At 39.8% G+C, this 27354-nt stretch overlaps 1 protein-coding gene across 1 annotated transcript; it reads left to right on the forward strand.

Annotated features, from left to right (window-relative positions):
- PON2 (paraoxonase 2) lies at positions 1 to 27354 on the forward strand. The gene is made up of 9 exons (XM_032402103.1): positions 1 to 155; positions 9560 to 9630; positions 15982 to 16037; positions 20130 to 20295; positions 20836 to 20962; positions 22442 to 22642; positions 25152 to 25233; positions 25979 to 26107; positions 26726 to 27354. Exons 1-9 carry the CDS (start codon positions 82 to 84, stop codon positions 26882 to 26884), a joined length of 1065 nt encoding a protein of 354 aa, XP_032257994.1. The 5' UTR covers positions 1 to 81; the 3' UTR covers positions 26885 to 27354.

Below are 27354 nucleotides of genomic sequence, written 5' to 3' on the forward strand. Positions count from 1 at the left end.
AGCGCGGCCCGAGCGGGGAGGCGGGCGCCGCCCTCCGTGCTCCCCGACCGGCGCTAGCGAGGCGGCGCCGGCTCCCGCGCCATGGGGCGGCTGGTGGCTCTGAGCTTGCTGGGGATAGCGCTGGCGCTGCTGGGCGAGAGGCTCCTGGCGCTCAGGTAGGTGGGCCCGCTCGCACGGGGCCGTCGGCGCGCGGCCTGGCTGGGGGCCGCCCTCCCCGAGCGGCCCCCGCCCGCGGGGCCCCGGGCCCGGGTGGCCGCGGGCGGCGGGCGAGGGCGCAGGCCGTGCAGGGCTTCTCGAGCTGCGGGGTGAGAACTCCTGATTGTTCTCAGTTCCGCAGCTTGGTGAACACCTCCGCCGCCGCCCCCCAGCCTCTAGCAAAACCCAACACAGTTTGGGCTGAATCTGGAGACTTTCTGGGAAGTTGAGAAGCCTTTGCTGCTTACCGAGGTTTGACCGGCGAGGGCTTTGTAGTTACACAGGCAAACCCAGCGCTTCAACTTGAAAGCAAAACTATTACTCATGCATCGAACCTTTAATTATAAAGATTTATTTCAGGTCTTTGGTGCTGCTTCTCTTTGGTGCCCAAACCAGCCGCCGTCTTTTAATAAAGTTGCTCACCATCCCTTCCCTGCATAGTTTGAGAAACTTTTCAGCTTTCTAATCTTGGCGCTGTAGATCGAAGATACTTGAAACACTCAGCTACTGTTCTTGCATCACTTCCTTATTTATCTTCACTCAGGAACCCTGCAGCCAGAATGTCCAACAGCCCAAGCCTGGTCCATCTCCCAGTATTAATTATAATGAAAAGCTCGGATGGGTCGACATCATAGTTTCTAAATTACCAACTCAAATTTTAGAAGCCTCATGCGAAAGGATTCCAGAAATACGGAGCACCTACTATGTATGGTGTGCCATCCTAGGCTCCTGTAATGGAGTGAGGCACAGTCCTTACCTTTAAGAGGTTCACGCTATTACAGGGGAGGAGAGAAATAAAGCAAATATATCCATTAGGATGTCCAGACCAGGTACATACAAACCCCTACAGGCTTAAGGGGGAAAGATTACAGCCCCCGAAGTTGGGAGTTTAGGAGGAAGAGACTATTTGACATTGGCCTTGAAAGATGAGTGAAACACATATGGGGCCATCCTAGATGAAAAGTGCAGTGGGAACAGAGGGGAGAAGGTGGGGAAGTTTGGGGACTAGCAGTAGACCAACTTGGGGGAGCATAAAGTTAGGGGATGTGAATAATAGGGATTGGGGGAAGGATAGGTTTTGAGATGGTTAACTAGAAGTTCAAAAATTGGGGCCTGCTTTGATAGGCAAAGGAGAACTATTGATGTTTGGGGGGTGTGTGTATGTGTGTGTGTTTAAACAGGAATCTGTTTAAACCATATAAAACATAATCAGTTGCTGTGCTATAAAGCATAATTAACTGTGCTGCTGTAGAGATGAAGCTGGAAGGATGGAATGGAGGAGAGCGATAGTTCTGGATCCTGGCTGGACATTAGAATCTCCTGGCGGGCTGATGTCTGGGCTGCACTCCCAGAGACTCTGATTCATCTGGTCTGCGTGGGGTCCAGGCATGAGTGGTTTTGATTTTTAAAAATTCTCCTTATAATTCTAATAATGCAGTTACAATTGAGAAGTAGTAGAACAGAGAGTGGGTAGACATGGGGAAACTAGTTAAGGTATTACAGTAGTTTGGAGAGAATAACAGGACAGGGGCCCAAACTCGAGCCTCACTGATAAGGGTGGGGAGACTAAAGTGGTACCAGGGTTTCTGTCTCTACTGTCCTGTAGCTGGAGCTTCATCTGCTGATAAAGGGATGCAAGCAGGAGGAACAGTGTATGGTAGAGGGAGGAAATGGACACGTGGACCTTAATTTTCATGTTATGTAAATACCCAGCCTGCTCTGCAGAACATTCTTGAGTTGGATAATTTTGTATGATCTGTCCACCTCTCAGTTTCAAAGGCAATACCACTAAATTCACAAGCTCATTAAATTGTCCTAAAGTTCAAACTACTAGGCTTTCCACAAATAATGGTTTTTTCTTCTTATTAATCTTAAAGTTTTAAATTTAAGTCCCTTTAAATGATGTCACAGTTGCAAACCTAAGAAAAAGTAAATAAAGCTTATGTACATAGAATGTACCTTATAGGTAATTCACAATTTAATGCACCTTTCTAAAGATTTGACTGCAATAAGTTTTACTGATCAGGGATTTTCTAGGTTGGTAACTTCATTGGATAGTTGAACTCCCAAATCAGGTGATGTAAGAATGTTAATATGTGATAGGTGGCTAGATTTAGCAAGTAAAAATGCAGGATGCCCAGTTAAATTTGAATTTCAGGTAACCAGCGAATCATTTTGTAGTATAAGCATATCCCATTGCAATATTGGGGCATAATTATACTAAAATATCATTCTTCCTTTGGAATTCAGATTTGGGCATCTTGTATTTTATCTGGTGACCCTGTGCTTGGGGAATATCAAGCGCCTGTTGTTTACAGAGTTCCAGGTGGAGTGCTCAAATGCATAGCATCTCTCCTTTCAGACCCTTAGAGTCTGTTTTGAAAAGCAGCATGTTCCTACCTCTCCATAAGGAAAGGCTCTTCAAAACCCAGGCTTGTTTTTGGTTTTTTGTTTGTTTGTTTTTTGCTCTCATTTGGTGCCTGCTCTTTCATTATCCTATTTTTAGAGATGGCACTTAGGCATTCAAGTTATTTCTCTCCCCCAGGGTGCCCACTTAAATTTCAACTTGAATTTCAGATAAATAATGAATACTTTTTTTTAGTATAAGTATGTCCCAGATAGATAAGTGGAATCAAAGCTGTCTCTTTCCTTCTGAACTGTAACTGGCTAAAGTGCCCAGGGGAGGGTGGCATATTATACCCAACTTTCCTACTCCTCCCTAGTTGAGCAAAAGAGGGGGAAATAGAAATACACAAATATCCCCAGGCCAATTACTACCTGTTGCAAAGTACACACCCTTGGATGAGTCATGAGACTTGAGTACATCAGAGGCCTGTGCATGAGCAGGAATCCCTAAAACAAGCATCTGAACATTCTGCTTGTTGCCTGACTGATTTTAGGACAGCTGTACCAAAAAGCTATCCAGTCTGCTTTTGAACACTTCTGCAAGGTCAGGCTTTATTTTTAAACTACCACCCTCCTTATCATTGATTGTGTGACTACTGTGTTCTGGTCACTGTGTCAAAAGTGTCAAAAGTTCTTTATATTAAGCCAAAATGTACATTTTTAAAAAGATTTTATTTATTTCAAGAGGTGGGGGAGGAGGGCCAGAGGCAGAGGGAGAGAGAGAATCTCAGGCGGTCTCCCTGCTGAGTGTGGAGCCCGATGTGGGGCTCGATCCCACGACCCTGAGACCATGATCTGAGCCAAAATCCAAGAGTCGGACGCTTAACCCACTGAGCCACCCAGGGGCCCCTACACCAAAATATACATTTACTGACATTTGGAAAGAAAGCCCTTTTACATTTATGACTTCATTCAGTCTTCGTATATGTCTTCCTTTCTATATTAGACATGTTAAAACTGAGGCTGGAGGGAGTCAGCTAATTAGTTCAACAGGTAATTAGTGCTGAACCTGTACTCCATGCCAGGGCTTCTGATTCCAAATACAGTTTGCCCCAGCTCCCCCACTGCCTCCTAGCTCTTCTGCCTTTGGAGCAAATTACTCCCAGCCTAAGATGCCTAATCACAAATTCTTAGTTACTAAGTACTACAAGCATTACAGGGGCCCGAGAGGTAAATTCCAAGGGGTGTTACAAGTCTGTACTTAAAAGATAAAGCCTCTGTTTGTCTGTATTTAAGCCTGTACTTAAATGATAAAGCCCCTTCAGTAGTTGGTAAATTCAAAGGCAGTGAAAGGTGGAACAAAGTACTGCCAGGTAGTAACACTGTGTTCCTAGTTTGTTGAAGATAAGGCAACATAATAACTAATTGCCCCATCTCATCCCACTCTGGATGGGTAATGCTGTCTCCTGAGTGAAAGAAACAGAAATTGAGGGGCACCTGGGTGGCTCAGTCGGTTAAGTGTCTGCCCCTGGCTCAGGTCATGATCCCGGGGTTCTGGGATTGAGCCCCGCATCGGGCTCCCTGCTTGGCAGGGAGTCTGCTTCTCCCTCTTCCTGTGGCCCCCTGCTACTGCTCTCACTCTCTCAAATAAATAAATACAAATCTAAAAAAAAAACAAAAAAAAAACTTAAAAAAAAGGAAATAAAAATAGATTTCATGGTAATGATTGTTGGTTAAAATAAAACACATAGGATTCCAAAACAAAATTAAATACTATGTAACTTAATACTAATTTAAAAACTTAAATACTATTACCAGCCTATTTTTAAAATCTAATGTATGATGTAATAATCATGCTCTGCGGCCAGATAGCCTGAATTCATTTCTTAGCTCCACTATTTACTTGGGTTCTTGGCTTTTTATTTCACCTTTCTATGCCTCAATGTCCTAATCTGTAGGATGGGGATATTAATACTACCCACTACATAGTGGGGCTATAAAAAATACCGGAGTTCATTCTTGTAAAGTGCTAAACAACACCAAATACATGGTAAGTGCTCAATGAAAGTTACTTGTAATGACAATGTTCAGGCAGGGGTTCTTAGACTTTTGTACCATAGATCCATTTGGCAATCTGGTAAAGCCTTGATTCCTCAGCATTATGCTTTTATTTAATTTTTTTTTTTTTTTTTTTGTGGTGCCCCTCCTTTTTTTGTTGTTTTTATTTTAATTCCATTTATTTAACATACAGTGTTATATTAATTTCAGATGTACAATATAGTAATTCAACAATTCCGTACATCACCCTGTGTTCATCACAAGTGCCCTCCTTAATCCCCATCACCTAATTCACCCATCCCCCCACCCACCTCCCCCCTGGTAACCATCAGTTTGTTCTCTATAGTTAACAGTCTGTTTCTTCATTTCTCTCTCTCTTTTTTTTTTCCTTCGCTCATTTGTTTTTTTTCTTAAATTCCACATATAAGTGAAATCATATTTGTCTTTCTCTGACTTATTTCACTTAGCATAATACTCTCTGCCCCATCCATGTCATTGTAAATGGCAAGATTTCATTCTTTTTTATGGCTGAATACTGTTCCATTATATAAATACATACCACATCTTCTTTATCCATTCATCAGTTGATAGACCCTTGGTCAGCATCATGTTTGTAAATGCATAAAATAAAACACATAGGATTCCAAAACAAAATTAAATACTATGTAAGTTAATACTAATTTAAATACTTAAATACCATTACCAGCCTATTTTTAAAATCTAATGTATGATGTAATAACATGGGCTTCTTAATTAAAGCCTTAAATAGATATAAAGGTATTTGAATATGTAGCAATAGATATTTTGAAGTAGCAGTGAGTATAAACGGTACTTTGAGATATCTGCAACTGAGATGTGATGTAACAATGTCTGTGATTTCTGTTATTGACAGAGAGACAGGTACTGCTAGAAGGAAGTTCTGTGGTTTCCTGCCTGCACTCATCATCAAAGGAAATGCTTAGTTTCAGTTAGGTTTAAATAAAGATGTATTTTTTTCCCATCCCTGTTCATGGATCCCTGAATTTTACCCATGGACTCCTTAAAGGTCACTAGACCCCAGATTAAGAACCTTAATGTACATGTTTCCAATGGTGTCATTTGGGGAAATGACTGCCGGCTCAATTGAAGGAAAACTGTATTTTCTTCGCTGTATTATACCTATGATATAGTTGTAACTCAAAGGAAAATAACCCAATTTTAATGAAAAAGAAGAGGAAAGTGAGAAAAACATAAGGAACCTAGAGCAGTAGTGGTTGCCTGGGACATTGTATATGAGGCTGGCTGTGGGTTAAAGGGAAGGAGTGCTGAGATTGATTCACAATGTCTGCATGAGAGCAGACTGCTATCCCTGACCTAGTACACTCATAAGCATGCTAGGACATAAAGTGCTAGGCAGCAAATAGGCTATGCCAAAATCATTTGTGTCTGTACCATTTGTTTATTTATTTTTAATTTGGCATGAATGCATTTAGGCTTCTTGATCTGCTAGTCCAAAGAGGTTTGTAGAGCTTTCTCTTGTATAGTACTCCAAACTTCTTAAATCTCTTTAACAGTTAGGAGTGCTTTTAGCTGCAAGTAACATACATCAAATTAATTGTAACATATACAAATAAAGGCTTATTTTTCTCACATGATAAAAACTTTGTAGGTGAGTCATTCTATAGCTTGTCCCTTGAGCGCATGATCATATCAAAAACTTAGGTTCTTATATTTTTGTCCTTCAACCCTTCACTATTGGCATTATGTCCTCATTCTTGTCATGTTAAGAATACCGAATGGAGCCCTGGGTGTTATACACAAACAATGAATCATGGAACACCACATCAAAAACTAATGATGTAATGTATGGTGATTAACATAACATAATAAAATAAAATAAAATAAATAAAAATAAATAAAATAAAATAAAAAAATAAAATATGTCATACACAAAAAGTAGTCTATCCTTGTTAAAATAAATATATAAAATAAAAACATAGATACATCTAAAAAAATATAATAATACTGAATGGTTGTTATAGTCTGAAGCACTGCATGTGTGGTCAAATCATGAAGAAGGGAGAAGAGGGGTGGGGGGATACCAGTTAGCTCTCTTCTTGTGTCTGCCTTTTCTATCGGGAACAAAAATATCTTTCTCCAAAGCCTGAGTCATATGATTACCCCTAAATACAAAGGAGTCTGGGAAAGCAAATGTTTGGCTTGTCTGTCTCTGCAGTGGAAAGGAGTGAGGAAGAAATGGGGTGAGGATGGCTTTAGGTTTGTCAGCTAAGAGGGCCTGCCACCCCAGAATACAGAAGTTCACTAATGGGTAGGGAACTGGTGCTTCTACCAGGTAAAAAGCCTAGCAATTTTCCACCAAAAGAATTTGAAAGTCTTCATGGGCCACAAAGGTTGGAAATAAAATCCTGTCTTTCTTTTATTATAAAAGAGAATTAAGAAAAAGTGATTTGATTAGCCAGAAGTTATGCACAGCCCTTGTGTAACTTCAGTTTTAATAGTAGGCAGTCTGCATATTTAGAGATGATACTGTACAACTAAACTAGTTAATAAAGATTACCCTCTTGGCAATGTGTAGTTATCAGTCATTTACGCAGACCTGAGTTGACTCTAAAAAATAACCCATATTAAACTGTTCAAACACAACTGAATTTTATTTTATCCATATAATTTATCTTTGAAAAAGGTAGATGACAATCCTCATTACCCCTATTTTTGTACGGTTAAATGAGTATAATAGGAGGTTGTATAAAATTGACACCCAAACCAATCCATGATAGAGAAACTTGATGAAACTGCAGCTGGGACCTACTGACATATCTCCATCTGCTTCTGGAATCATGCAGTGTCCACTGAACTTGGGACGCCATCTAGCCTCATCCTTATTTTATGCATAAAGAAGACTGAGGCCCATAGAGATTCACCTGCTCATGGCCAGGCAGGCTTGCTGCTAAGGAACACAGATCTCTTCAGCCTTTTGGAGAAAAATACTGGAGTGGGTTAGAGCACCGCCTCTGGAAGGTTCTTCCCAGCAGGTGCCAAACCTCAGCAAAGTTCCTTCACCTCTGAGTCACTTCCCTCATCCCTAAAGTAGGGACAATGGTACTTACTTCTTAGGGTTGTTTTAACAATTAAATGACGTCATTCAGGTAAATCATATAGAACAGTGATGGACTCAATAAGTTTTAGCTGTTTTTATTACTGATTTCCTTTTGCCACCCATGGTCATCAGCAGCAGCATCCCTATCACCACTAGTATTACTGCTACCCATTAGGCTAAATATACATGTTTTCCCCCTTTAAATCACTCCTGGGACTTGTAAATGGGAGATGTATTGTCTTTTTATAAAATGCTTTACTTTAAAATTTTATTTTATTTTTAATTTTTATTACATCTATATATTTAATATATTTATTTGATTCACTTTAATTTTGTTTTATTGCCTTATTGCTATATTGTTTCAAAAAAATTTTGACACTAGGGGCACCTGGGTGGCTCAGTCGTAGGGTGTCTGCCTTCGGCTCAGGTCATGATCCCAGAGTCCTGGGATCGAGCCCCACATCGGGCTCCTGGCTCAGCGAGGAGCCTGCTTCTCCCTCTCCCTCTGCCTCTCTCCCTGCTCATGCTCTCTCTCTGTCTCTGTATCTCTGTGTCTCAAATGAATAAATAAAATCTTTTTAAAAAAAAAATTTGACACTATTTGAATTATATGATTCGAAATAACATACTGATTTTTTTTTAAAGATTTTTATTTATTTATTTATTTGAAATTGAGAGAGAGACAGAGAGAGCACAAGCAGGGCTGAGGAGCAGAGAGAGAAGGAGAAGCAGACTCCTCACTGAGCAGGGAGCCCGATGTGGGACTCGATCCCAGGACCCCGGGATCATGACCTGAGCCGAAGGCAGACGCTTAACCAACTGAGCCACCCAGGTACCCCTCGAAATAACATACTAACATTTTAATTAGGAACTTTATATATGATATGAGTTGCCAGATTATATAGTTGCTACCACCTGTTGGTGGTTCTGGGTTAGGTGGGCCTCGGCCTTCTTCCACGTTGCTGAGACCAGTAACCTTCCCCAAATTTGGTGTCTAGCAGTCAGACGTTGTCAAGGATATGAATAGGAGAGGGACAAGCAGCAAATGGTCATTTTTCTCTCTTAAATGTGGGGTACATTTGAAAAAATGTAAACTACTCTGCAAGCACTATTATGACTTATGACTGTAGAGAACAGAAAGAGAAGGTGAGAGACAGCAAGAGAAGAGAAGGGAAAGCCTACAGCATGTGGCTTCCAAAGAAGAGCTCCCAGATGTGTTTGGCCAAACTGCTTTGTGGCCCTCTCTCAGGACAGGCCGGTGGGGAAGGTATTTCATTACAGTTCACCATTTCCTCATTATTTCTGTGCCTTTACTTTTTGTGAAACAACAGCAACAAGTTCTTTTGTTACAGTAGTTGGCGTTCTCCAAAGTTCTCACCCAGTAAATATTGTGATGGGGATGGGACCTCCTCCACATGTTTCTTAACAGCTTCTGTGCGCCTGGCTCCGAAAAACGCCTCTTCTCTTGGCCTCGCGTCAGGCCCCGTGTCATTTTGCAGAGGGTCTGAGCGTTTTTCAGCTCTTCTGGTTCTACATCTGGAGCTCTTCTGACCACACCAGGGCTGTGAGAAATATGACCTGGTGCTGTGTTCGTCTTTGTTTGGGAACTTGCATTACAAGTTTTATTTGTTGAGTTATTGGCTTTCTTTTATGACCGACATTCACATATAGAACTTTGTGATACGCATTTTTATTTTAACTTCATTTCTGGTGCTATTTTATGTTCCTACCCTTGTTTTTCTATCTTTTCTTTTATCTGCTTTAGATTTATGCTGTGTTTTATGTATTGCTATAAGCCTCTTTAAACCCTGTCTTCAACAAAGCAGGGAATACATAAACATAGATTTTTTTTTTTTAAAACAGAAATCGACTTAAAGCCTCCAGAGAAGTAGAATCTGTAGACCTTCCAAACTGCCACCTCATTAAAGGAATCGGTAAGTATGAGAAAATGCTTGTTATACACCTTACATTGTTTGGCCATCAACACGAAAAAACTCATTAACAGTATTTTGGAACTCCACTAGTGTTGATCAGAGGAAAAATCACATTAAATCAACAAAAACCTCTTCAATCTTTTTTTTGATCACATGCACCTGTATTTCTTCTCTCTCTCACTCTCCCTGCAATTTGTTAATTATTTGTGTAGTCCTATGTTTATTGTTTGATTTCTTGCCTGCTTAGTGACTTTTCTGAACTAGTTTTGTAAAGTCTGTATTCTTCGCTGTGTGTGGCCCCTGAGACTTGTGCTCTGTCAGCCTAGTTGTCGGCTAGTGAAGGTGTCAGAAGGAAGAGAAGTCACAAAATGGGAAAAAAAAATCTCTCAAGAAAATCTCCATCCCTCACAGAAATAACTCCAGGGAGAAAGTTTTTCTTCTCTTTCCTGATATTTCCAGCTCAAATGCAAACAAATATATGCATACATATTTATTTTTCACAAATGGCATCTTAGTATAAGATTATATTCTACAACCTGCTTTATTCCAAGTGCAATGTGAACAGCTTCCCACATCAACACATGTAGATCTACCTCATTCTTTTTCATGTTTGCAGGAACCATGGTGGATTTAATCATTTCCCTCTTAACGCACATTTGGATGGTTGTAGTTTTTTTTTTTTTGCAACTACAAACAAATCAGTGAACATCATTGTACATAGAGCTCTTGTATATCGATAGGATAAATTCTTAACGGTGAGATTGTTGTTCAGGTAGCATGTGTATTTAAAGTTTTGATAGGGTGCCTGGGTGGCTCAGTCGGTTAATTGTCTGACTCTTGGTTTCAGCTCAGGTCGTGATCTCAGGCTCGTGGGATCGAGCCCTGCATCGGGCTCCACTCTGAGTGTGGAGCCTTCTTGCAATTCTCTCCCTCTCCCTCTGCCCCTCCCCACCCCCTCACACATGCGTGTGCACACTGACGCTCTTTCTCCCTCTCACTCTCTAAAAAAATAACTAAATATTAAAAAAATGTTTAAAGTTTTGATAGTCATTGCTAAATTGCCCTGGAGTCGGCAATGCTAATAAACTCAGTACCTCCTATTTATAAACACATTCACTACAGACAGGGCTCAAGATGCTCTTTGAGCAAAAACACAGTAGTGATCCTTTGCTGGATCACACACAAAAAGGCTTCGTTTTCATGAAACCTATCAGTTTTCAGAGCAGCCTTCTCTACTTCAGAGTTTCTTTCCGGTTCTGTTATTTGCCTCTCCTTCACACATCTGTTTTTTATGTGCCCTGTCTCCTAGTTTCCATTGCCACTTTGGTACTTTTTCCCAGTCCTATCTCCCTGGGCCTAGACTCCTTGACTTCTTTCTCCTGGGGCTTCTCCTCTTTGTTACTGTTGCCCATACACTTAGCAGGAAGATACAAACTCAGGATCAAATAGCAGACTGACTAGATCTGTGCCAGATAAGGCAGACAGTTCTAGAAATAAGGTTGTCTGGAGTCCCAAGAAACTCAGCCACTGCGCCCTGCCTTCTGACTGCATTCATGAAGAGCCCCCTCAGAACTGGCCGCTAAGCAAGAGCCAGATGGCATCTGTGAGGGATGTTGTACAAGGTTGGGAGGTTGAGTCCATGATCTCAAAGGTTACTGTTGCTACTGAGTTAATAATTGTCACATTATTAAACAGCCCTTGGCCCTGTGGTGCCCACCTCCTGTGAATTCAAGTCTCAGAGTAGACAATAGGGCACAACCAGACACATTACAGGACGAACCGCCAAGTGTATTGCTGTTACAACTCACTGGGATGGAGGGCTCCTCGGAGAAAAACAAGCCCGAAGACATTTGTATTCCGAACAGGCGTCTGTCTGTGTTTGTGACCTTTATGTTGTGATGTGTGTGAGCTGCTGTCTGGAATTGGAAAGAATGAGGAAATATGTCACCTCTGGCCCTGCTTGTGAAGTGTTTAATGCCTCTGAGGCACTTCAAAAGGCAACAGAGCGAAACGATGAGTGATTAGAAGCACATTTGGGATACATTTTTAGATCTAATTAGAATTGTGCTTTTTTTTCTTTCTTTTTTTTTGTTTTTGCTCTGTGGTTAGCACGCACTGTATGAACATTTGTTGAATGCTATGTTCGTGATGACTAATGGCTAGTAATAGCATGTGGTTTTATGTTTGCAATAACAGTCGCTTCTTCAGTGGTCTTTTGATTACAAGGAGTAACAGTGTGCTGGGCATGTACATTCCCATACAGGCAAAAGCAACTTCTTATGGTAGGCAACAAGGGGAGAAGGTTCTCTTTTTTTAGTATGCACTTTGGAAACAGTGGTAGCCATGCACTTGAGGCCAGCAATCCCTCTAAGAGGTAAGACCACTTTCCCCTACCTTTCCGTCCCCATCAACATCCATACTCACACACCACCACACACACACACACGCACACACACATTCCAATGCTACATTCACCATGACTAGAAATGAACTCTTTGCAGTTCTTCGGTGCTTCATACATATCATCTCAGGTCTTTCTGTTTTAATCAACAGTAGTCATCTACCACATATCATACGGATGTGTGCCTTCTGTGGGAGCACAAGGTAGGCTCACAGTCCCATTTTGTGTATTCCTTCCCATTATCTTACAGACAAGAAACCAAGCTCTTACCCAAGATTTGGCCTAATATCAACATCTAAATAATAAAAATTATAATGACAGGAGCTAGTTAAGTCTATTTGAGGCTTAAAAGCTTAAAACATTTTCTAAATGTCTTTGAAAATGCGGGCATTCAGAGTTCTGGACGAAAATAAAATTTTGAATGGATTGTCTCTTTGAGTTAATTAGCGGTTTTATACACTTGGCAATCAAGACCTTTACAAAAACTGCGGCTGGGGAGATTAAAAAAAAAAAAAAGAGCATTGAAGTTTGCAGCCCTTGTGATCAGTTACTTTACAGTCTACCTATGAAAGGAAAACAAAATACACACTACTGTGAGATTTAGATTTCTTTTTTCTTTTTATGACAGAGAAGGACCCAAAGCTCAGAGAGGTTTAGTACCTTTTGCAAATTCTCTTTCCAATATAGTATCTCCTCCCAGAGTGATTAACACACATACCTCACCAGTGAGCCAAAAGAGTGAACAATAAAAGGTACATTATATCTCGGGTACTCTATTGGGAATGGGCAAGGGCTGATTTGCTGTTATAAAGTTACACCTAGAGGAGAGAGAAATTTATCATCTTTTACTTGGCCATCCAGAGATAAGCAAATGGCCTAGGGTGATAAGATGACTACGGGCTCTGTGTGGCCAGTCTGGTACAAAGGCTGATGAAGCAACACAGTTGTCTTCAACATACTGCTTCTTTCTTGGTCCAAGACTAGAACTCCAGTTATGGCCACTTCCCAGCAGGAGAGGGTAGAAAGAACATTGACGTGGCTATTATTTTTAGTTCTTTTACCCAGAAATTGCGTGCATACTGTGCTCTCACATCCCATTAACCTGAACCGAGGCAAATGGCCTCAACTGTTACAAGAAAGGGTAGAAAATGTCTGTGGCTATGTTGCCAGGCCCCTGGAGCTGAAAAGGAGGAAGGGCAGTATGGATAGTAGGCAGCAGCTAGCTATCTCGGACAGAGATCATTACCAAAGGAATGAGAGAAAATAAAAAATCAGATGTGCCAAGCTAGAAGACTTTCTAGCACAAGAGGGTTTTGAAAAAGGTTTTAAAGAAAAGTGCAGACTATGGATTGGTGAAGATCTTGGGAGGAGGCATGGAAGCAGAACTTTTGGGGGGAAAGCCAACCTCTGGAATTGACCACAGTCAAATTTACAAAGTAAAGTGTCTGTTCAGAGAGGAACGAGCGGATGGTTCTGACAGAGAGAACTCATTCAATGCTAGGTTGTCTTTTTTCTGTGTGCTTTTAAGTCAGAACAAAAGAACTTGAGTCCCAGCTTCCCAGTGTGTGACCTTGAGCAATTTGCCAAACCGCTCAAAGGCTCTATATCTATATTCTTAACTTTAAAATAAGAGATAATAATATTGCTTCTTAGGGTGTAGGAAATTATGTGAAATAATGTATGTAAAGTGCTTACAAGGAGCCTGGCCCTTGGTAAACACTGTATTTTAGTAGCTATTACTATTACTACTCCTTTTATTAAATTAGAGGAGAAAAAATTTTCTCCAGCATTGACTACTCTTGCAGTAATCACACCAAAGAGGTGATACGAAATGATAAAATTCTCTTGTAGTAATGGATATAGAAATGAAGATGGGGTGGGGGATAGATCCGGAAAATATTCTAAAGAAAACTGCAGGTAAGACTTTTTTTTTCAGGGAGCCTGGGTGGCTCAGATGGTTAAGCGTCTGCCTTCGGCTCAGGTCATGATCTCAGGTTCCTGGGATCTAGGCCCACATCGGGCTCCTGGCTCAGCGAGGAGCCTGCTTCTCCCTCTCCCTCTGCCTCTCTCCCTGCTCATGCTTTCTCTCTCTCTTTCTCTGTATCTCTGTGTCTCAAATGAATAAATAAAATCTTTAAAAAAAAAAAAAGACTTTTTTTTTTTCTTCTTGGAATTAGGCAATGGGGTTAAACAGAAAGAAGTTACAGTGTGTGGTTAAAATGAGAATATCTTAAAAATGTTGTTCTTTCCTTGACTACTAAAACAGTACTATTGTTTGTAGAAAATTTTAAACAAAGAAAAGTATAAAGAAGAAAATGAAAATCACTCATAATCCTACCACCCAAAGAAACCTTGTTAATTTGTTTCTATATATCTTTTCTTGCACTACGTGTATAAGCATGTACACGTTGAAATTAAATTGTTTTAAGTAATTTTTCAGGAGCAACCAATTTTATTTAATTGACTTCCTACTAAATGGATCCAGAAAGTAAACCTTGGACTGACATGTGCATGTGAGTGTGTTTGTATGTTTGTGGTTGCATGTACACACACGTGGTGTTGAGTTCCCCTGATCCCTGCTCATTACCAGTTGAGAACCACCATGGGACTAGAGACTAGGGATTCTTAACTTTTTTTGCCGTATTACTGACCCTTTTTTAAACCTGCTGAAAGCCAAGGATCCTTTTCATAGAAAATTTCTCAGCTGAGCCTACAGATGACATTTTGCACTGCATAGAATTTTAACAAGTTCACAGACTCTAAAACCCATTTGTGGCTCCTTAGGAATCCACAGACCCAGATTAAAAACTCCTCCATTACGCCAGGCGTAAGTGTATATATATATATATATATACACTTACGCCTGGCATAATGGCCTTCTTGCCAAGGAACAGGAATTGCAGGTGTTCATGATTGCAGTCATCTTTACAAAGTGAAGTTCTTGGCATTTGTATTTTCTTTTGCTTTTCTCCACTATGATAGAGCCAGCAACACTGGAGGCAATGAGCCAAATGCAGACTCATGAATCAAAACCAAAATGGCTGCTTAGATGCTGTTTGTTTTTGACAACCTAGAAATAATCTTGGAGAAAGCCTTTGGAGAGGCCTTAAAGGGGAAGATTGGATTTTGTGGACTCAAAGAATGTGTCATGATTTGGCTTAATCTAAGCCATTTTTATTCCTCTTTTCTTGTGTTTGGGTCTATTATCTGTCTGTGGAATTTACACAGTGAGACCACTGGGAAGGTCTTATGTCTAATTATTTGCTGTGCTGTGTGGAGTGGACTGCAGGCAATCAATAAACAATCAATAGTAATTGTAGCCTGCTCAGAGACAAGCGTTAGAAGATTCAGCTGGCTTAGGTGCATGGTATTTTTCATTAATTTTCTTTTGCTGGTTGTTTTCTGTAGTTTAAAGCCTAAATTTAAAGATTAAATGGAAAGCTTTCTTTGCTTATGAGAACAAGCAGACATTGTTTTTTAAAGAGGGAATATATAATCCCAGGTGTTTTATCTCTGTTAATGAGAGAAATGTCTGTGTTTGCTTCAGATTGAATGAGCAGAGAAAGGGACAAGAATATTTGCATGGTTAAATGACTAGGAGCCCTTCTCTCTGAAAGTAATATTCCCCTGATGTCAATTACTTTTGTACAGACATCTGGATGTTTATCATAAGAGTGTACAGATGTCAACTTTTTCTCTATTATAGCTGGAAATGTAGTGATTACTTGACTTTGATTTGAGTAAACATAAAATATCTAACACTTAAAGTCAGAGGTTCACTGCAGGAAGGGATTTAGACTGACGTGTATTAAAGAGAGTGGTTGGTTCCTTGGAAAAAATTAGAACCATTCCTAAAAATGCAGGCACTGATAAAGTAAAACTAAGTCCCAGTTACATCTAACAAATAACGGAATTTGAATGTGACATTTGTCTATTTCTTGAACTTACAGAAGCTGGTGCGGATGATATTGACATCCTTCCCAATGGTCTGGCTTTCCTTAGTGTGGTGAGTATCTCCTTCGTTCGCCAGTCTCAGTGGAGGAGGTACAAGGGAGTTTGATGAGCCCTGCAGAGCAGTACCTTGTTTTTTAAATTCCTCACTTTCAAAAATATGTTCTGGGGAAAAAAAAAAAAAGACAGTTTAAACAGGATTTTGGAAAATCTAAATGTAGAGATGAAAAAGTCTTTGCCAGTTGATTAATTGCTCTTCATGTCCCCACTGCATTGCACTAAAATATTTCAATGCAATCTGTGTTTCAAAAGTTTCTTATTAAAAAGCATACTTGGGGCATTGTTGTGGATATGCCATACTCCATTATACTCTTTTAAATACAGCATCTATCTCTCTTTCCATTACTCAATTTTAAGCTCATGTTCTTGCTGTTATTGTTTACTTTCAAACAGTATACCAACTTTCCTAGACCAAGGCTTTTTCTTTCTTTCTTTTTCCCCCTGAATAGCCTCTCGTGAAAGTCACCAACTGAATTTATTTATGCCCTTCACTTTTGCCTTAATTCTTAGAAGCTGAAAAATAACCACTTCCCTGGGCCTACATTAGACAGACTGTAAAATTGATTCGCCTGTGTGCTGGCCTACACCAGTCATCATCTAATTGGAAGACTGTGTAAGTGGGCGATTAGACGTTCTGACCACCTTTCTTCCCTGGCTTGGGCCCCCAGGAGTGTCCTTGCATCGTCATGGGTTTGGCTTTTCTTGAGGAAGGCGGCCTGTAATGATTCTGTTCCCCCGCAGCATCCATTATTTTCAGGCTCTGAGACTCAGGTGTGAAAAGCATGGAGATGCTTTCGAAGAGTCACAGTGCTAATAAAACAGTTGTCAGGCCTATGGGAAAGGTGAGATAACTTGGCTTAGAGGAGACTGAGGGTTAGGATACCAGTCAGGCTCCTGATGGTTTTTAGGTGGAACACTGAGCAGCTGGTTGTTACCACTGAGGGGAAAAAAAGAAACATTGTAGGCTTGGGCAAGAACCTAATATTTATATTAAATTTTTAAAATACAGTCTCAAAAGACAGGGTTATGTAATTACCTACACAGAATGAGTAAAATGATATTTCTGGTAGGACTGTCAGTTTGTTTGGAAGCACATGCTTACACATGTGTATAGGCTTAGGAGAAAACACTGGGACTCCTTGTCAGAGTTGTTTGTAACTAGAGACGCAAAAATCCTAAGGCAAGTAAAAATCATTTGCCTTTTTTTTTTTTTTTCCAAAAGAGGTATTCTCAGAGATTTTTGTAATCCAGAACTCACATGTTTCGAGATCTCAAGCCCCATAGGAGTAAATCTGAATTAGGAGAAGTGAGGTCTCCTCCAAGCACATAAATCTATAGTCATTTCCACGAAGGGGCTGATGACTGTCACAATGATCTTGTAGTCATGTCATAGAATTTCTTCAGCTTTTTTGTCCTTCCTTGGTTATCTGACTGTCTTTTCTTTTTTTCAGATTTAGAAACAATCCCACTGTATTACTGCTGATTTTTAAATTACTCAGCATTGTCTCTCCTGTTTCCCAGAATTCACTCCTTTCTAAACGAGTAACGTGTATCTCACTGCAGCTGTCTTTCCCTCTTCCAAGCATGTTAGCCTGTCTGACCCATCCTGTTCCACGGTTATGGGTATGAGGGTCAGCCCAAAACCAACATCACACTTCGTGAAGAACTGGATGACACAAAATAGAATATAAGAAAGATTTAAATGGCAATGTGAGTGTACTTAACACCGCCGAAATGGTACGCTTAAAATGGTGAAGATTGTTAAGTTTTGGTATGTGTATTTTACTGCAAGTAAAAATAAATAAAACTTTTAAAAAAAGAAAAAACAGATTTAAATGATAGGGAGCATTAAAATGAATAGTGAGCACCATCGCTGCTAGAGCTTTCTGTGCCTTGAAGTCATGCTCTTGTTTATGGGACAGTGATACAAAATAGAGATTATCGGCCACTGGGGTGGCGCTGCCATGTAGGGATGGCCTAATTCTGGTTTATTCCGCTTACTGAGCCTGCCAGCCTTGAAGTGTTATCATTTGGATGAATTTTTTTAAATTGGAGATAATTTCTATTATGTTGAATTTTGTGCGTAAAGTGAGACTTAATTTTTGTATACTTTTTTAATCTGCATAAAATATGCCTTAAAAAAATCTACAAGAGAAAAGGCCAAGATTATTTTGGTGAGTCCCGAGAAAACATTAAGTAAAATTCAGCCTTTCATTCCTGGTTGAAAGCTCTAAGAAAACTAGAAATGGAAGGTAATTTCTCTGAAACCTACAGCAGACATCATTCTTAGTGGTAAAACATTAGCGGCCTTCCCATAAATGTTTAGAAAAGGAAGAAAATGCCCCCAAATATTATAACCATCAGTAATCTACTAGAGTTCTTCATAACCCAATAAAACAAGAAAAAGAAATATGAGGTAGAAAAAAAGGCAAAACTGCCATAATTTTTAGACATCATCATTACCTGCTTTTTAGATAATCCAAGACATTCAACTAACAGACTGTTCGACCCACGGGGAGAGTTCAGTGAAATGGTTGGATTCAAAATGAACATGTAAAACTTCACCAGCTTTCCCGTGCACAAGGAAGAACCAAGCAGAAACTGTAATAGTGATAAAAAATAACAATAATAATGTTCCATTCAGAACAGCAACTTAATTTTCAAATTTTATACAGAAAAATCAATGAGCAGAAATATCTAAGGACTGGTTGGTGAAAATAAAACAGGTGTGGGATATGGGGACTCGCCATAAATATATTGGCTGTATATATAAATAAAGCTCTAGTAATTAAAGAGGGGTGTATTGGTACAGGAATAGGCATGAGTCCCCAAACAGATCAGTATACAAAGGGATCTTGTACATGATAAAGGTGATAATCAGTGGGGAAAGGACAAACCGTATGCCAAGCACGGCTCCAGGCGCTGGGATGTAGCAGTGAACAAACGAGACAAAGTCCTGACTCACGTTGCAATGGGGAGAGGATGAATCTGTGTCAGATGGTAGCAGCACTTTAACGAGAAGTGAAAGAAGGTGGGGCAGTGGAGAGGGACAGCTGAAGGTGTGGTCAGGCTGCCGTTTATGTATGTCTAAATATGCGTCTATGCCAAACAGCTCTAAGTGCCGTTTGACACAGCCATAAAGCATCTAGCAGCCCTAGATCTTGCGGGCGGGGCGCGGCAGGGCGGGGCGGGGAGCATTCCTAGGCGGAGGGAACAGTGTGGATAAAGGCCCTGAAGTGAGAGTGTGCCTGGTTGGTTTGAAGAGCATTAAGGAAGTCATGTGGCCAATAGGAGATGAGGGAGGAGACCTGGAGTGTTTGGGGTGGGGAAGGTGGAGGAGGGTGAGCAGGGCAGATCATACCGGGCCTTTAGTCAATCAGAAGAACTTCCACTTCGTAATCTGAATGAGATGGAGTTTTGATCAGAGGTGTGACATCATCTGACAAAATTTGGATGTTGGTGGGAGACCGGTCTTCCTTAGGGAAAGGCCAGAAAAAATCAGTAAGGGCACTTAGTTGTGAGCTGTTGCCATAATTGTGGGGGTGGTTTGGACCAGGGCAGTCATAGCCGAAGTGGTGAGAAAGGTTCGCATCCTTATGAAGGGATATTTATTCAGGGTGAAGTCAACAGGATTTGCTGAGGGATTGGATCAGGGGTGTGAGACAAGGGGGGGAGTCTTGACTGACACCATTCACCAAGACTTTGGGCTCTCTAGGAGCAAAGGGCAGGCCAAGGACTTGAGGGTCAACAGCCCATGTGTAAACTTTCACTTCTCCCCTCCCCCCCCAACTCTGCTTGGTATCTCCCAGTCCACCAACCTTCTGGTTATCCCTTAAGAGACTACACCCCTAGTCTTGTGCCTCAACTCAGAAAAATCAATACCTATTCATCTTGCAGCTCACCAGCCCCCAATTCCTATTTTTTTCCAACGTCTCCTCTCTTCTTTCTTGCTGTTTGTAGTTGTAATGCCGCCACCTTTAACCAAAGTCTCTATTTATCATTTATTTATACAACCCATTTTAGCCCATAAACACACTGAAGCCTCAATATTTCCTCTATATTTAACTTTTTCCTCTGTTTTGAAAAGGGTTTAAAATGTCCAGGACTCCACAGCTTTTCCCCAGATAAGCCTGGAGGGATACTAATGATGGATCTAAAAAAAGAAAACCCGAGGGCGCTGGAATTAAGAATCAGCCGTGGGTTCAATTTAGCTTCGTTCAATCCACATGGTATCAGCACCTTCATAGACAATGGTAAGAGCTGATGAGCTCCCCACATTGAGAAACTTATCATGGTTTGCAAATGACTGTGGAAAATAGATTTGGATCGAATCTGTAGTTAAAGAGAAGAACAATTAACTCATGAATTATTTCTGTATTCTTCATACAAATAAGTTGATCATTTGCCTCTCCAGCTAGCAGCAACTTAGGCTACATTTGGAATTTCTAACAGTTAACACCTGGGAGAATGTTTAGATTTCATAACCTTTTTCATATATCTGTGATTATTGCATTAAAAAAGAGCTATATTTCTGAATTAAACTATAAACAGATTATTCATGAATTCTGTATATGGAGTGGAAAACACTCTTTCTTAAAGGTCAGGGGACCAATGATCAGAAATAACACCAGCCAGACAGTGATGGGAAGGACGGGGAAGAAGAATGATCTGTTAGGTCGTCTAACAGCTTATACATTCAACCTTTTCCCGCCTGTGGTATTTAAATGTCAGTGTCTGCCCAGAGGTCCTATGGTTCTATCTTGTAAATTAACTCTGTTCTTTCAATTCTTTAGACGACACAGTTTATCTCTTTGTTGTAAACCACCCAGAATTCAAGAATACAGTGGAAATTTTTAAATTTGAAGAAGAAGATAATTCCCTTTTGCATCTAAAAACAATCAGACATGAACTTTTCCCAAGGTACTTCGCCCTTTTGTTCATTCTCCAATTTATCTCTGGCATTTCTATGTAATTCCTCATGATGGTCCTCTCAGCCTTGATAAGAGCTAAAATAGGTATATGTATACACATACGTAAATACGTGTGTGTGTGTGTGTGGTTTCCTTGTAGAGCAGGGAAAGTCAGTGTCACTCATAATAATCAGTGTTCTATGAGGACTCCCTTGAGAAATGATAAAACACTGGATTACAGGCGAGCTGCTCTTCAGGGCCATCTTGGGAGCAGAAGACAAGCCTCCCTGTTTTCCCTGCCATCACCTTCCATCTCAGATGACTCATCACCCGAACCATAATAGTTTGTCCTGCCAAGGAAGAGTAGCCTGCTTTAAGTGAAGTCAGTGTGCTTTGTATGGACTGCTACAAAGTGCTTCCACCGGGCTTGTGGTACCTGTGGGCTAACACACAGAGTTGGAGGGATTCAGACTGGAAGCAGGTCACTCCTACTTCCAGAACATTCAGCTGGTTGATAATGTGGCTAAAAGAGAGTCATGTGTATCTCCCCGGCTCAGCTTGCGTTAGCCTACTGCTTCTTTTAGTTTGAACTTGGTGAATATTTTTAAATTTCTCCATCCCTGTCTAGGGCTTCTGCATGTAATTTCCAAGAGTTCTTCCAAAAAATGCACTTCGTAATCAGTAGGAGCATAAATACTGCCCAGGCAGTCTCTGCATCATGGTGCTCTTTCAGGAAGAGGGGACTCACCTTCCCTGTAGCTCTGTTTTTCATTTAACAAAGAAGAAAGCAGCTCTTTTCAGAAATTTTTTGCATAGGGTAATTGGAATTTCAATTTAAGAACGCCCTTGCCTAACTGGTTTTAAAAAGGTAATTGTTTTTAGCATATAAATCTCTCACCTGAAGCATTGTACTATGGCAATTTCATCATCCATCTCTCCGCAAGTGTTTATTGAGTGCCCGTTCATTCTCGGCAGGTCCGCTTTGTGAGTCAGTTAGAATTTGAACAGTCAACCTTAGTTTGACTAATAACTAAGCAAAGGAACTCAGGAAAATCCGGCAACTGAGTAAATGAAAGCTAGGTAAATGTTACTGACAGCCTAACCAGCTCAGCAGCCGATGAGGCTCTATCCAGCTCTATACTCTAGATAGCTGTAGCCTTTCATATTGTTGTTAAACCCTACGTTTCTTGCTGTCAAAAACATACCCTGTTGGCACCAAGTTCTTTTTTCTTTTATAAGAGTCCTGCCATAATTGCTAAATGACCTGTCTTCAGATTACCTGTTATCATGGAGAATTGTTCTCTGAAAAATCGTATTATAGTAGATTACATATGACTATAGCCATGTGATTTTTAGCTGAGCTTTTCCTGGGAAACCTCTTACCAAAAATTTAAAGCACAGATTGTGTATGCCTTCCAGAGACTTAATCTTTAATACGGAGACCAACTGGCTTCTTATTTTCTCTCACATGTTAATTTTTCTCTTTCAGTGTGAATGATATCATAGCTGTTGGACCAGCACATTTCTATGCCACCAATGACCACTATTTCTCTGATCCTTTCTTAAAGTATTTGGAAACATACTTGAACTTACACTGGGCAAATGTTGTTTACTACAGTCCAAATGAAGTTAAAGTGGTAGCAGAAGGATTTGATGCAGCCAATGGGATCAATATTTCACCTGATAAAAAGTATGATTCCTTATAAGAGTATCTTCCTTTCTCCTTAGTAGTGGTGCTGGGTCAAATTCTTCACTTTGCTTTTTTTTTTTTTTCCCCAATGTAAGAAGCTTCCTTGATATTTTTTTGGCCTATGACTTACATAATATATATATTATATGCATATAATATATTATATACATTGATTATTTGTATAAAATATTATTAAGTAGATATAATGTTTATATGTAATATAAAATATATACTAAGCACATATATATTTACATACAATATCTAAATTTTGGTATATATCATTGTAGAATTTAATTTTGTAAATGTAAATTTTTATGAAGTGGGATTATATTTACATATACCTATTAAAGTGTGAGGTAGGTGTTTCTTTTTAAATAATTATACCTTTGTTTTATTGGCTGCATATTATTCCATTATAGGGATGATCCTAAAGTAATTTAACCAATTCTCTGTTAATGGATACATTGTTTTTCATATTTTTTTTTTTATAAAAAATGTATTTCTCATTTACCACTGAAGCTTCTCCAGATATTTTTAAGGAACGACTCCTGAAGGGAGCATTTCAGCATGATCCATCTTCAGGTTTGGGGATGATACAGACAGACCTGGGTTTGAATGCCAGCTGGGCATGGGCTAAAAGTGATGCTCTGAGCCCTTCCTCTCTGCACATTTGTACAACTGTGTCCATAGAACGAATCCCTCAAAATAGAACCACTTACCCAAAGAGTGACCCCTTTCAATTGTAACTTTAATAGATATTGCCAAATTGCCCCCCTCCCAAATTATCTCTCTGTTTCTATACATCCAACCATAACATATAGAAAGGATATTAAATTTTATTAACTTCCCCTTGTGCTACCTTAGCACACTGAACAATTTAAACTCCTACAAATATAACATGAAATAAATTTGGCATTCCTTGACAACTAAATGTCTTTTTTCATGACACAATTTCTTCTTTCTTGTTGATTATAGAAGATGAGTGGAGAATCATTTAAATTATCTCTAACTCTCCTGCCAAATCTGTTTTTCTCCCCCAACTCTCATCTTTCAATTATGAGACTCAAACTTTCCAGCACCCGAGCTGCAAACAATAATAATGAGAGAGGATTCAGCTCTAACTGCTTCTCTTTCACCCTCCCCGGCCAACCCGCGAGCCAGCCGTCCTCATCCCCTTTCCTTTCCCACTGACGCCTGCGCGCTTTCGGTTCTCATCCTCTTTGGCTCGAGTAGTAGACTTTCTTCCAACTTGTTTTCAGTCCACTGACATTTTCTGCCTTGTTGCCAGTTTTGTCTTTCTGTTTTCCACAAGCCTTTAAGGCCCTCCAAAAGAGGGGGCTCGGCCGGCTTCATCTTTGACTCCTCCTGCTGAGCCCCGCCAGGTGCAAAGCAAATGCTCAGTACTTGTTGAATGGAACTGACCATTTGTTATTATGCCACTTTGTTATTCTAAAAATTCAGTGGGACCCAATTGCTTATCCAGTCGAGGCAAGCTAAAGGGTTGGACTTGCTTTAATAGGCGAGCTTCAACCTCCCTTTTTGACCGTTTTCATACTTTCCCTTCTTTAGACAAAGAACTCATTATTTTGCAAATATGCCTCTCTCATTCTTGCCCCTGTGCCTTTGCTCACATGTTTTTTTTCTGCCTAGAAGGTGCTTTGTCCTCATTTCCTCAAATCCAGTCTCTCCTTCCCTAGCCACTGCAGATGCCTTTCCTTTGTGAAGCCTTCTGTGTTCTCAAGGAGTGAGATATTTCTTCAGTCTCTAAGGCCTGAAATCTTTCTCGTGCTACCAATCATGCTGTATTATTTGTTTCATGTGTACAAACCAGTCTGATCATCCCAACACACTATAAACTTTTTAGGAAAAGCCTGCCTCTTCTTTATGTCCGTCACCATACTGAGCTCATGGCTTTACACATGATAATTGCGCAATAGAACAGTTGCCATGGAACAGTCAATTCAATGAGTAAAATTACCGTAAAGTAGTCCATTAATTCATCCTCCCTAGATGTAGACAGATTGTTCTGAATACCTCTTACTCTGAAAATTCTCAGTGTGTTAATAAATATTTTATTAAGTGTGAAGGACTGTTAATAAATAATAAAGTGTATTCTGTTCTGCACCATATATTTCTACGTGAAGATGATTCCTAGAAATATCAAATTATATCGTGGAATAGAAAAGCTTTTTTCTCGGAAGGCAGACATTTGGTTTGTTGTCCTTTCGGTGGCAAATATCAGACTTTATATTCAAAATAATATTCTATGTTACTTTTCCCCTTACAAACCTTTTGAGAAATAATTTAACAATTCCGTGATTGTTTGTAGCAATAATGAATTGATTTTGGAAGCTTCCTTTTTAAATAAAAATTGACCTTTATCAAGCATTCCTTGAGGGCCCATCATTGATTAACTTCCTGGCAGGTTATTAAGACTTATTCTTCCATACTGTATTAATGAAGCTTTATATTGGCATGGAACTCTAACCAGTGTGTCCTTTCTGTGAAGGTACATCTACGTTGCTGATATCCTGGCTCATGAAATTCATGTTTTGGAAAGACACCCTAATATGAATTTAACTCAATTGAAGGTAAAATATTTATTTTCATATATCAAGTAGGCCTTAACCTATTATACTTTGTAATTTTGTAGTTACACTGTATTATAACAGTACTTCATTCACTTAGAACAGAATATGATGCCAGGGTTGCTATTCTGGGTTTTTAAATATTACCTCCCTACAACAGGCCAAGCCTCCTGTCCCCAGCAATCACAAGGACCGACTGATTACATGCAGCGGAGGGTTGGGAGTGATATTTGCATCAGATTTAGAGCCCATTCCATGAAGTACTGATGGTACCCAATGAATTCCAATAAGAATTTTCACAATTGAAAAGACTAATAGATGAATTCTGAAATGAAGATTTATGCACATTGTCAGCTCTTTCAATAATAAATGAAGGTAGAAATTGGGTTCCACACCATTATCATTTTCTTCCTGCTTGACAACACATATTTTAGATTGATTAAGAATTTCCTATTTTGCTTTGAATGAGTTCCTTGAGCTAACTGATCATTGTGCATCTTTTAAAGGAAAAGGAGTTCATTTTTTAGAGAGATTGATCATCACCCTAACTTTCTTAATTTCAGGGAAGATGAAAAGTGGCTCTAAACCAGTTTATTAAATTTAGTTTAAGCCATATGGGTGTTAAAAGGGTGGAAGCAGGGAGCTGTGTGTAATTTTCCCACGTGTAGAGAGGCAAGAAAGGTTAGCCCTAAATTATTTAATCAAGTTTCTCAAGTCATTTAGATATTGACATTTTTTCATTTGGAAGGTGCTCAAGTTGGATACACTGGTGGACAATTTATCTATCGATCCTTCCTCGGGGGACATCTTGGTAGGCTGTCATCCTAATGGCCAGAAGCTCTTCATTTATGACCCAAACAATCCTCCGTCATCAGAGGTTCTTCTATTTTTTTAAACCTTAATTTTTCAACTTTAATTGTCCAAGTCCTTTTGAACTAATAATACAGAAAACTGTCACGGGGACAGTTTGTTTAGTAATTCTAAACCAAGGATACAATAAACTTATGCAGTGATTTTGTAAGTGCTTTAAGCCAATAATTGGCAGAATTTCACTTATTCAAATACTTTTAGAAAGATAATCTTTTGATGTATTAAATTATGGTGGAAACTAGTCAAAAGGCCTTTTCTTTAAAGACATGTGCCTCCTTGTGTGGTAGACTGGCAATGTTTTTAAATACCTGGCTTATTGTCAGCTCCCCACATGATATGACTTCTGTTCATGCTAGCGTAGCGTGGAAGTATTTCCATTAATGCTCAATTACTATAATAACCCGAAATCCTGTGTTGGCATGCAGTAGCTAGATGGTTTAAGAAAGTACTTTCTTTGAAGGCTTAAAAAAGTACTTTCATTTAAACATTAAAAAGATTGGTAACTGCTGTTTTCAACAGCATGTCCTCTTAATCATTGTGTCGTTGTGGAAGACAGGGATTATCGGCGATTGAGTGACATGGGTGTATGGTGGTTCGGTATTAATCTTCTGTATCCCCTGAATAGGTTCTGCGCATCCAGAATATTCTATCTGAGAAGCCTACCGTGACAACAGTTTATGCCAACAACGGATCTGTCCTCCAGGGAAGTTCTGTAGCCTCGGTATATGATAGGAAGCTGCTCATAGGCACTTTATATCACCGAGCCCTGTTTTGTGAACTCTGAATCGTGCTTTTGGCGTGCAAGTGTGCTAACTTCTTTTAACACTTAATTTTCTATGAATTGCTAATCGTGTGGGGATTTAACCGGCAAAATGGGCCCAGAAATGTATGACCTGTATAGTTAATTTTATTTCGGTAAGGAAAGGCCCCTTCAGTTCTGATAGCACTTTTAACGTAAAAGGCAAAGGGACAGTTTTTAAAAATGTGGAGTGAAGGAGAGAGAAGACAGCTGCTTCCAGTAAAGTGGATTCACTGAACAAAACGAACCTCGTCTCTGCCTTCCAATTGCCAGAGCGTGCATTCCACCGAAACAGGGTAGACTGCGTTTCCTGAAAATGTGAGTGACCTCAGTTCCAACAGTGTGACCACTGTGAGTGTTCAGAACTACTGATAGGTAACATTTGGATGTTTTGTACTTACGTCTTTGTTTACTGTTAATGCGTTGGAGTTCTATTAAAGGCTAACTAAAATCCG

This window comes from Phoca vitulina, unplaced genomic scaffold, assembly GCF_004348235.1.
Source record: "Phoca vitulina isolate PV1807 unplaced genomic scaffold, GSC_HSeal_1.0 scaffold4, whole genome shotgun sequence".
NCBI lineage: Eukaryota > Metazoa > Chordata > Mammalia > Carnivora > Phocidae > Phoca > Phoca vitulina.

Excerpts from the sequence above, each read along its gene's own strand:
- PON2 (XM_032402103.1), top strand. The coding sequence starts at position 82 with ATGGGGCGGCTGGTGGCTCTGAGCTTGCTGGGGATAGCGCTGGCGCTG. Across the intron at positions 16,038-20,129 it reads GTCTGGCTTTCCTTAGTGTG|GGTTTAAAATGTCCAGGACT; the intron begins GTGAGTATCTCC and ends TGTTTTGAAAAG. Across the intron at positions 26,108-26,725 it reads ACAATCCTCCGTCATCAGAG|GTTCTGCGCATCCAGAATAT; the intron begins GTTCTTCTATTT and ends TCCCCTGAATAG.